Raw genomic sequence first — 10,025 nt, forward strand, 5'->3', positions numbered from 1 at the left:
TAACATAGCCAACTGGTGAGAAGTGACACTTGTAAATAAATATGCCTTGTGAAAATCATGTAAGTGCTGCAGCAGCAAAGTATTCTACATTCTTGCCTTCCTCCCAGTCATCTTAAGTACATTTATCCATAAACACCATAACTGTCACATTTATTAGTTACACTTCTCCTTTTTATTGTGTTTGAAATGCATTTCAGGACAATTAGGCTATTCTGACACTGACATCTGTTTTTAGAAAAAGGTTTAAAAATCTGGTGTTCTGAAATTCCAGGACAGTTTATTTATGTGTAAGGGGACTGTTGCCCCCTTACTAACATCCAGTGGGGTGTTTTGGTTGCTAGCTCCCAGCACTGAAAGGGGAAGGGTCGATGGCAAATCAGGAGCCTGAGACTGACAGTCCCCAGGGGCAATGGGGAGAGGCCAATGCTCCAGATCAGCCTGATTGACAGGGCGGGCAGGCTAATCAGAGAGTCAGGAGGCCAGAGGGGGTCCCGTCCTCCGTGTGAACTGGAATGGCCTGAGTCAGACTGAGTGGGGCCGAGCTAAGGAGAGAGCAGGGGCCCAAGCTGAGCTGGAGAGCAGAACCGTGCCAGATCCAGAGCCAGAGACGCAGCCCAGGGAGAGCAGATCCTGTGCTGGGAGCAAAGGTGCAGCCGCAAAGCCAGAGACGCAGCCCAGGGAGAGCAGATCCTGTGCTGGGAGCGGAGCTGCAGCCACAGAGCCAGAGACGCAGCCCAGGGAGAGCAAATCCTGTGCTGGGAGCAAAGCTGCAGCCACAGAGCCAGGTGTGGTAAGCAAGTGGGGCCAGCCAAGGGGGAACCTGGGCAAAGGGCCCAGCACAGAAAGACACCCCCAGACAAGGGCCCTTGCAGGCCAGACCGGGAGGGGGACCTTAACCCTACGGGGGGCTGACGCTGGGAAGAAGGGTCCCACCACTCAAAGCCCGGGGGTGTGTGGCTACCACCCTTGCAAGTGTCCAACCCGCAGTGTCTCTGCAGCACAGCCTGGGCCTGAGAAGGAGGCCTGGGACCTACAAGAAGCAGACTGTGACCTGCCCTGACATTCCAGAGACACTGGTTGTGATGTTCCCTGCCACAGAGCAGGGTGATGTGTTTTCCTTTAACCTTTCCCATTTTTCCTTGTTCTTTTCTTTAGATTAATTGTTAATTAAACAACTTGTATTTGTTTTAAATTGTATGGAATAATCAGTGGGTCAGGGAGGTGCCCAGTGTAAAGAAAGTACCCCGGAGTGGGGACACCCTAGCCCCTGTCCTAGGTGACCACAGCAGGGTTGGGGGTCGAGCCCCCCAGGAATCCTGGGCCCAGCCTTGTTGGGGTTACGAGGACTCAGCCAGACAGGAGAGTGGAAGGGGAGCCATCAAGGGCAGGGAGGCCTCTGGGTAAAGGAAGTGGCAGCGGGGACTCAGATCCTTTCGCTAGCCCACTTCACTGGGGTAGTGCAGAAGTCAGGAAAGTTCCCCACAATAGCGGGACCATTCCCCCGCTTACATAATTGGCGTCACGAACAGGATCCTATCCACAGGGTCCATCCCATTGGTTTTCTGGTTAAGTTCTAGTAGCATGGTCCGGGCCTAGTTGAGCACCCTACCATGGCTGGAATTGAAGAACTACGAACCCAGTTTGCTGAACTTCAGCGCAGATTATCAGACCAAGCGGAGGCATTACGGCAAGCTAGAACTGAACAGAGAGAAGCCTTATCGCTGGCCAAGGCAGTAATAGACCAACAGACAGCAGAAGCTAAGAAACCCCCTACTATTTATGTCCCACGGGAGCGGAAGGTCACGGAGTTTGGTGGCTTCCCGACTAGACCAGGAGACATTACAGTAGAGGAGTGGGTCAAGTCTGTGAAGGCGGCTCTGCGTGTGCTAAGAGTACCTGAAGAAGATCATGTGGACTTCATAGAGGAGCACCTCAAGGGCCAGGCCAAGGCCACAGTAAAGTTCATGGCAGTGGCAGACAAAAAAAATGTGGAAAAGATATTTGAACTCCTCCTAGAAGTGTATGGGGACAAGGTACCTATTGGAACCCGACTAAAGGAGTTCTTTGAGAGAAAGCAGGAGCCCGGTGAAACTATCCGGGCATATGCATATGACCTCCAGGAGAAAATGAGCAGAGTGGAGCGGCGAGACCCTCAGCGAGTTCCAGACCCAGATACGGTTCTGAAAGAGCAGTTAGTGCTGGGGCTCCAGGATGATTCCCTCCGCCGTGAAATGAAAAGGAGGTTTAAGGAAGAGCCCAGTAAGAAGTTCCATGAACTCATGCAGGCTGCTATTATGTGGTCAGAAGAAGAGGAAGTTCCTGTGGCAGAGACAGCAAAGACTAACCCCCGTACACGAAGTGGCGGCCTTGTGAATGCAGCTGCTGGGGAAAAGGCCCCGCCCCAAACACAGCTAACATTGGAAAGCTTGAGTGAAGCTGTCCAAAAACTGGCGGTCCAGCAGGGGGAGATGCTGAAAGTGATGACTGAGGTGATGAAAGAAAAACCTCCCACTAATATGCCAAGATATCCAAGGGCCCCAGGATCCCGAAGATCTCCACTGAAGGACGAGCTGGGAAGATACATTTGTTATACTTGCGAAAGGCCAGGACATACTAGCCGAGATTGTACACTGAGAAGGAGACTGGAGTCCCAGGCGCCTGAAATTCAAAAGGCACCGGGAGCAAGCAGCCAACCATCAGAAGGCCAAGTGGGGACTGAAGGGTTTCTACGGCTGTCCCTAGGAAAAGGGCAGTGTGTCAGCAGCAAGGAAAAGGACCCTGATGATGTTAGTGTATTCAACGACTTCTGTGGCCGAGCTTTCGGGGACTGCTTGACAGTGGATATAACCATAGCAGGGGTGAGAACCCGCTGTTTGATAGACACTGGCTCAGAAGTCACCACTATTTCTGAATCATATTTCCGAAACTACTTAAAAAAGAGAGATCTGACCATGCATAATACCCGATTTGTACAGCTAACGGCAGCTAATGGACTTGCCATCCCTGTGGTGGGGTGTCTTGAAGCTGATTTAGGGTACATGGGTCGAACAATCCCTGGGAAATGCATTTTTATCCTAAAGGACACAGCTTCAGGAAAGACTTTAATGGAGAACAGAGTACCGGGAATTCTCGGGATGAATATTATAAGAGAGCTGAAAGAATTACTGTTGGTAGGAGAAGGAACCCGGGAGATGAACCGTCACGGGCAGCCTAGGAAGGACGCTACACTGAAGCGGGTACTAGCCCAAGTGGAGAGACATGGACGTTTCCCGGGTCCAACGGGACAAATTGGCTATGTTAAGGTGGCAGGGAGACAGAAGGTGGTTATACCTCCCTGGAGTGAGAAGATTATTGATGGGCGCTGCCGGGTGCCAAGCGACTTTGACGGATACAGAGTGCTTGTCGAGCCAACACCTGGGGCCAGTCTCCCTAATGGGCTCCTGGTTGCAAATGTACTTGCTAATGCCAGCAAAGGAAAAGTGCCAGTCAGGCTGTTAAACTCAAGTAAGAAGGCCATAAAATTGTACCCCCGAACCAGAGTGGCAGAGGTACACCGTCCTGAAGGAGTGGTGCCCCCATTGGGGGTGGCCTTGGAAGAAAATGGGGATGAGCTGCGGGTGACAGAAGTAAAAAAAGGCACACAGGTTACCACATCGCAAGTGGCACCTGATGGAGAGCTACCCATTCCAGTCCAAGTGGACCTCCAACAGCTAACCCCTACACAGGTTGGCCGTTTGCGGGCACTACTGGAGAAACATCAAGAGGTCTTTTCCAGGGATGAGCGGGACTTTGGTTACACCACCACAGTGACACACCAAATAGCCACTGGAGATGCTGTCCCGATAAAACAGAGACACCGGCGGATCTCACCACGAGTGTTCCAGGAGGTAAAAAAACACATTCTGGACCTAGTGACTCAAGGTGTCCTTAAAGAAAGCCACAGTCCGTGGGCATCACCCGCAGTGATTGTAATAAAAAAAGATGGTGGGGTGCGATTTTGCTGTGACTACAGGAAACTGAATGAGGTAACGCACAAGGATGCCTACCCGCTACCCCGGGTGGAAGAGTCACTGGATGCATTAGGAAGTGCAAGAGTGTTTTCAACCCTCGATTTAACTTCTGGTTATTTCCAGGTTGCAGTGGAAGAACGAGACCGGGAAAAGACAGCAGTGACGACTCCGTTTGGGCTGTTTGAATGGACACGTATGCCATTCGGCTTGTGTAATGCACCTGCTACGTTCCAGAGACTAATGGAGGGGGTGTTAGGAGACTATATCTTAGACACTTTGCTGATATACCTGGACGATGTTATTGTGTTTTCCAAGGATTTTGAGAGTCATATGGAAAAATTGGACTTGGTTTTCACACGATTGAAGGAACATGGATTGAAGCTGAAGCCAAGTAAGTGCTGCCTCCTACGTGAAAAAGTCAAATTCTTGGGCCATGTGATTTCAAAGAATGGAATCCAGGTAGATGAAGAGAAGACCAGGGCGCTGGAAAATTGGCCGGTCCCCAAGAATGCCAAGCAAGTGCGGCAGGCTCTAGGTTTCATGAGCTATTACAGACTATTTGTTCCAAAGTTTGCACACATTGCTGCACCACTATATGGACTAGTGGGCCAGCCTGCCCAAAGGAAGGGAAGGGACCAATGTTTTGTGTGGGATGATGCCTGTCAGACAGCTTTTGACAAATTAAGACATCGGCTGATGTCACCACCTGTGCTTGCATATCCTGACTTTAGCCTGCCATTTATAGTGACAACAGACGGGAGCCTGCACGGCCTAGGTGCGGTGCTCAGCCAGAAGCAAGAGGGGGCCGAGCGTGTGATCGCATATGCGAGCCGAGGGCTGAGGAGGTCAGAAAGAAATGACAAAAACTACAGTGCTTTTAAACTAGAACTGTTGGCCTTGAAGTGGGCTATCACTGAAAAATTTAAGAATTATTTAGTGTACTCTAAATTCACGGTAATCTCAGACCACAATCCACTCCGATACCTGGCAACGGCTAACTTAGGTGCAATTGAACACCGCTGGGTGGCCCAACTCGCTAAGTTCACTTTTGAAGTACAGTATAAACCTGGAAGGCAGAACATCAATGCTGACACCCTGTCTAGATTGCCTCTGGAGGAGGAGTCAGAAGAGGGCGAGGATCTGGAGAAAGACTTCCTAGTCATTCCTGCAGATGTCGTGCGTACGTGTTTGTGGCTAAAGAATCCAAAGCCCGAGGACGAAGTGACGGTAAAGGATGCAGTACAAAACCTGGTAAGAGGGGAGAGCGCAATAATCTCGGGGTACTCATGGGAGGAGATTCAAACTCTGCAACGAGAAGGTGATGTTGGACCTGTCTTAGTGGCAGTCATGAGCCAAACGAGGCCAGACCGAAGATTTGGGGCCAAATACCCCCAGTCTAAGAAGCTAGCCAGACAGTGGGAACGACTTAAATTACATCGTGGAGTGCTGTTCCGGGTAACATATCATCCCCGAGATGGTGAAGAAGTGTGGCAGTTAGTGGTGCCTGTGTCACTCCGCCGTCAAGTTTATGAAGCCAGGCATGATCATGGGGGGCATTTTGGAGACAGGAGCACTCTGGAGGTAATGAGGAGAAACTATTACTGGCCCACGATGGGTAGCGACGTGCAAGTGTGGATCCGTCAGTGCAAACGGTGTGCCTTAGCCAAGGATGTGTTTCCTCCCAACCGAGCCCCTTTGACCTGTACTAATGTGACTGCCCCAATGGAGGTCCTAGCGATGGATTACACACGGCTAGAGAGATCTTCAGAGGGGTATGAGAACATACTGGTTCTCACGGACATGTTCACCCGATTCACTGTTGCAGTTCCAACTAGAAACCAGACAGCGCGGACAACGGCTGAAGCCCTCATAAAACACTGGTTTGTGTACTATGGTTGTCCGGCACGGTTACACTCGGATCAGGGGAGGAATTTTGAATCAAAGGTGATATCTGAATTGTGTAAATTGTATGGCATAGCCAAAAGCCGAACAACACCCTATCACCCGCAAGGAAATGCTCAGTGCGAGAGATTTAACCGGACAATGCATGACATGCTAAAAACGCTCCCGCCAGAAAAGAAGCGAGCCTGGCAGGAACATCTTCCTGAGCTGGTGTTGGCCTATAACAGCCATGTCCATTCGTCGACAGGTTACGCTCCTTTTTATCTCATGTTTGGGAGGGATCCCAGGTTGCCATTGGATATTCTGGACAAAGAGGGCCCTGAGGAGGATGAGGTGACCAATTTGGATGACTGGGTCAAAGGTCACCATGACAGGCTGAAGATAGCCTGTGACGTTGCTCTCAATACAACTAAAGACACAGCCCGGAGTAGGAAAAGGACTTATGATCGCAAGTCCAGTGGGGCTCTCATCAGGCCTGGTGACCGTGTACTAGTTCGTAACCATAGACACCGGGGGCGTAATAAAATACAGGACAAATGGGAGTCAAATCCCCACATTGTAGTCGCTCACAACAATCCTGAGCTACCAGTTTACACCATCCGGCCTGAACGAGGAGGTCCTGAGAGAGTAGTACATAGGGACCAGTTGAAACATTGCACCCTTAGTCCAGACAGGGACCATAGGAGGCGTAGATCAGTACACCCCGAGGAGGCTGAAACCAATTGGGAAATGGTTCTAGTCCCACAAACCGAATACAGAGGGGGACAGAGTGGGGCAAACCCAAACCCTAACAAGAATGGCCAGATCCTTCAAACTGACCCAGTATTACCCAAGGATAGAAAAATAAAAAATATGGGTAACGAACCGCCAGTCTTAAGAAGGTCCCAGAGGGCTAATAAGGGCATACTTCCTGTTAGACTTAAAGATAATTATGTTATTGGTTCTATGTAGTGTTTTAATAAATATTGTTATGTATGGTATTAAGAAGTAGATGTGGAATGTTAAATATGTTAAATGTTCTTTTAATAATTGTTAATGGGTTGTTGATATACAATGACATGGGTATATGTTGTTACCATGGGGCCCAAATGTACCGGTGTAAATATTGTGGATGTGGCAGTATTTTAGCAAGGGGGAATGTAAGGGGACTGTTGCCCCCTTACTAACATCCAGTGGGGTGTTTTGGTTGCTAGCTCCCAGCACTGAAAGGGGAAGGGTCGATGGCAAATCAGGAGCCTGAGACTGACAGTCCCCAGGGGCAATGGGGAGAGGCCAATGCTCCAGATCAGCCTGATTGACAGGGCGGGCAGGCTAATCAGAGAGTCAGGAGGCCAGAGGGGGTCCCGTCCTCCGTGTGAACTGGAATGGCCTGAGTCAGACTGAGTGGGGCCGAGCTAAGGAGAGAGCAGGGGCCCAAGCTGAGCTGGAGAGCAGAACCGTGCCAGATCCAGAGCCAGAGACGCAGCCCAGGAAGAGCAGATCCTGTGCTGGGAGCAAAGGTGCAGCCGCAAAGCCAGAGACGCAGCCCAGGGAGAGCAGATCCTGTGCTGGGAGCGGAGCTGCAGCCACAGAGCCAGAGACGCAGCCCAGGGAGAGCAAATCCTGTGCTGGGAGCAAAGCTGCAGCCACAGAGCCAGGTGTGGTAAGCAAGTGGGGCCAGCCAAGGGGGAACCTGGGCAAAGGGCCCAGCACAGAAAGACACCCCCAGACAAGGGCCCTTGCAGGCCAGACCGGGAGGGGGACCTTAACCCTACGGGGGGCTGACGCTGGGAAGAAGGGTCCCACCACTCAAAGCCCGGGGGTGTGTGGCTACCACCCTTGCAAGTGTCCAACCCGCAGTGTCTCTGCAGCACAGCCTGGGCCTGAGAAGGAGGCCTGGGACCTACAAGAAGCAGACTGTGACCTGCCCTGACATTCCAGAGACACTGGTTGTGATGTTCCCTGCCACAGAGCAGGGTGATGTGTTTTCCTTTAACCTTTCCCATTTTTCCTTGTTCTTTTCTTTAGATTAATTGTTAATTAAACAACTTGTATTTGTTTTAAATTGTATGGAATAATCAGTGGGTCAGGGAGGTGCCCAGTGTAAAGAAAGTACTCCGGAGTGGGGACACCCTAGCCCCTGTCCTAGGTGACCACAGCAGGGTTGGGGGTCGAGCCCCCTAGGAATCCTGGGCCCAGCCTTGTTGGGGTTACGAGAACTCAGCCAGACAGGAGAGTGAAAGGGGAGCCATCAAGGGCAGGGAGGCCTCTGGGTAAAGGAAGTGGCAGCGGGGACTCAGATCCTTTCGCTAGCCCACTTCACTGGGGTAGTGCAGAAGTCAGGAAAGTTCCCCACAATAGCGGGACCATTCCCCCGCTTACATATGTATCAGGGATACAGAGGGGAGTAACAGCAGCACACAAAAAAAAATCATTGTTACAAGTTAAGATTGATCTTCCCAGTAAAGCTCTGTGAGTAAGTTCTCACCACTGGTCCCCCCCCCTCGCTCCCCCCCCTCCAAAAAAAGTTTCACTATTTGTTTCTATACTTCCATTTGTAGAAAGAATTCACTTTGGATTTTGGGTAAAAATGAAAGTCTGTTGCCATAGGAAAGATGGTTTTTTTCCACTTTTCTTCAAAGAAAAAAAAAAGGGTCATATAATAGAAAAGTATCTCCTCCTACAGCGCATCCATTATATACAAGATGATAAATTCACCATATACAAGTATAGAGAAGGCTAATGTGACAGACAAATATCAATGGCTGCTCTATGATAGATTCCATGTATTCTGCAGTAGTCCACAACATGACAAATGCACTTACCTCAGTTTCCCTCCTGACACAATCCCAACAGTCTTAGTGCAAACAGGCCTTGTGGGATTACTTTATTACAAAAGCAAAGTCTCTGACAAGAGCCCTAAACACCTCTTTTTCTAACCCAAGTGCAAGTAGACATTAAACTCATTAGACCTCATCCCTCAATGCCCCACACTAATGCCTTTGACCATGCCCAAATTATCAGTCCTCTGCTGGCCTTGTACCAGGACATGTACCCCAGCCCTTATAACCAGAGTGCAACCCTGCTTTTCTCAGTGGGAAGTCCCACAGCATGTCTGCTAGGAGCATTCTTCCCAGGAGAACATCTTTCACTCCTCCTAGCCCACTCACAGTTATTCTGGGACCAGCTCTCTGGCTTTAGAGATGTCAGTGGGTAAGCTCCTGCACTGCTCCCCTGCCTTCAGCCCTCTCCAACTCTTGGCTATGGCTCTAGGGTTTAGAGCCACAGACAGCTCCCTCTGGCTGTTCTGCTTTCAGCCTTCTCCTAGGAACCACCTTCTGTTTCCCCCTGCAGCCACTCCAGTCTTCTGGTCTCTGGCAGCTCTCACTTGCCCTTCCTGACTGAACCAGCCTACTGGGACGCCCCCTGGTAGAGTCTCTCCTTGATCTTTTATAGGCCCCAGATCCCGCCCACCCCTCATAATTGGCCAAATGGAGCACCTGCTGTGGCACAGGGGCACTGACCTACTTCATTTACTGGGGTCAGCCACCCTATGACAGCATCACAACAAAAACCCCATGTCATTAAAGGTCTATACATCACCCAATACTGTAACAAATACAACAAAAAAAGTTTTAAGAGCAAGATTTAAAGACTGAAATCCATAGATTCACTAATGAAGAGACCACGTCCAGTTAAGAACAACTCAAGCTTCTCATTTTCACCACACATTCATCCAAGTGGTGCAAAACATTGGGGCAGGGGGATGGGGTCCTTTTCTGGCTCCTCGGGTCACCTGGATGACCAGTTAGCATCATCTAAAAATGTCTTTGATCTTCAGTTCGTTAGGAAACTTCATCCCTCACTCCTGGAGGAGGACCTGGCCACAGTGATCCATGCATCTGTCACCTTCAGGCTGCATTATTATAATTCAGTGTATCTGAAGCTGAATGTGAAGTCAAGACAATGAACAGGCTCCAGCTGGTATAGATTGCAGCTGCCTGTCCTCTCCATGGTTTAGATCTCAGTGAACACATCAGCCTCAAGCCCTTCCCCTGGTTCCCAATCAGTTTCCAATGCCAGTTTAAGGCCTTGGGCCTTCTCTTTAAAGCAATTCATGGATCATTAAGACCA

The 10,025-nt window shown here is 50.1% G+C and overlaps 1 protein-coding gene across 1 annotated transcript; it reads left to right on the plus strand.

The window, feature by feature from the left end:
- Positions 1–292: 292 nt before the first annotated feature.
- Positions 293–7,549, plus strand: LOC135980928 (uncharacterized). Its single transcript, XM_065581556.1, has one exon. The coding sequence runs from the start codon at positions 1,611–1,613 to the stop codon at positions 6,861–6,863; it is 5,253 nt and encodes a 1,750-aa protein (XP_065437628.1). The 5' UTR covers positions 293–1,610; the 3' UTR covers positions 6,864–7,549.
- The last annotated feature ends 2,476 nt before the right edge of the window (positions 7,550–10,025 follow it).

This window comes from Chrysemys picta, chromosome 1 (genome assembly GCF_011386835.1).
Source record: "Chrysemys picta bellii isolate R12L10 chromosome 1, ASM1138683v2, whole genome shotgun sequence".
Classification (NCBI taxonomy): Eukaryota; Metazoa; Chordata; order Testudines; family Emydidae; genus Chrysemys; species Chrysemys picta.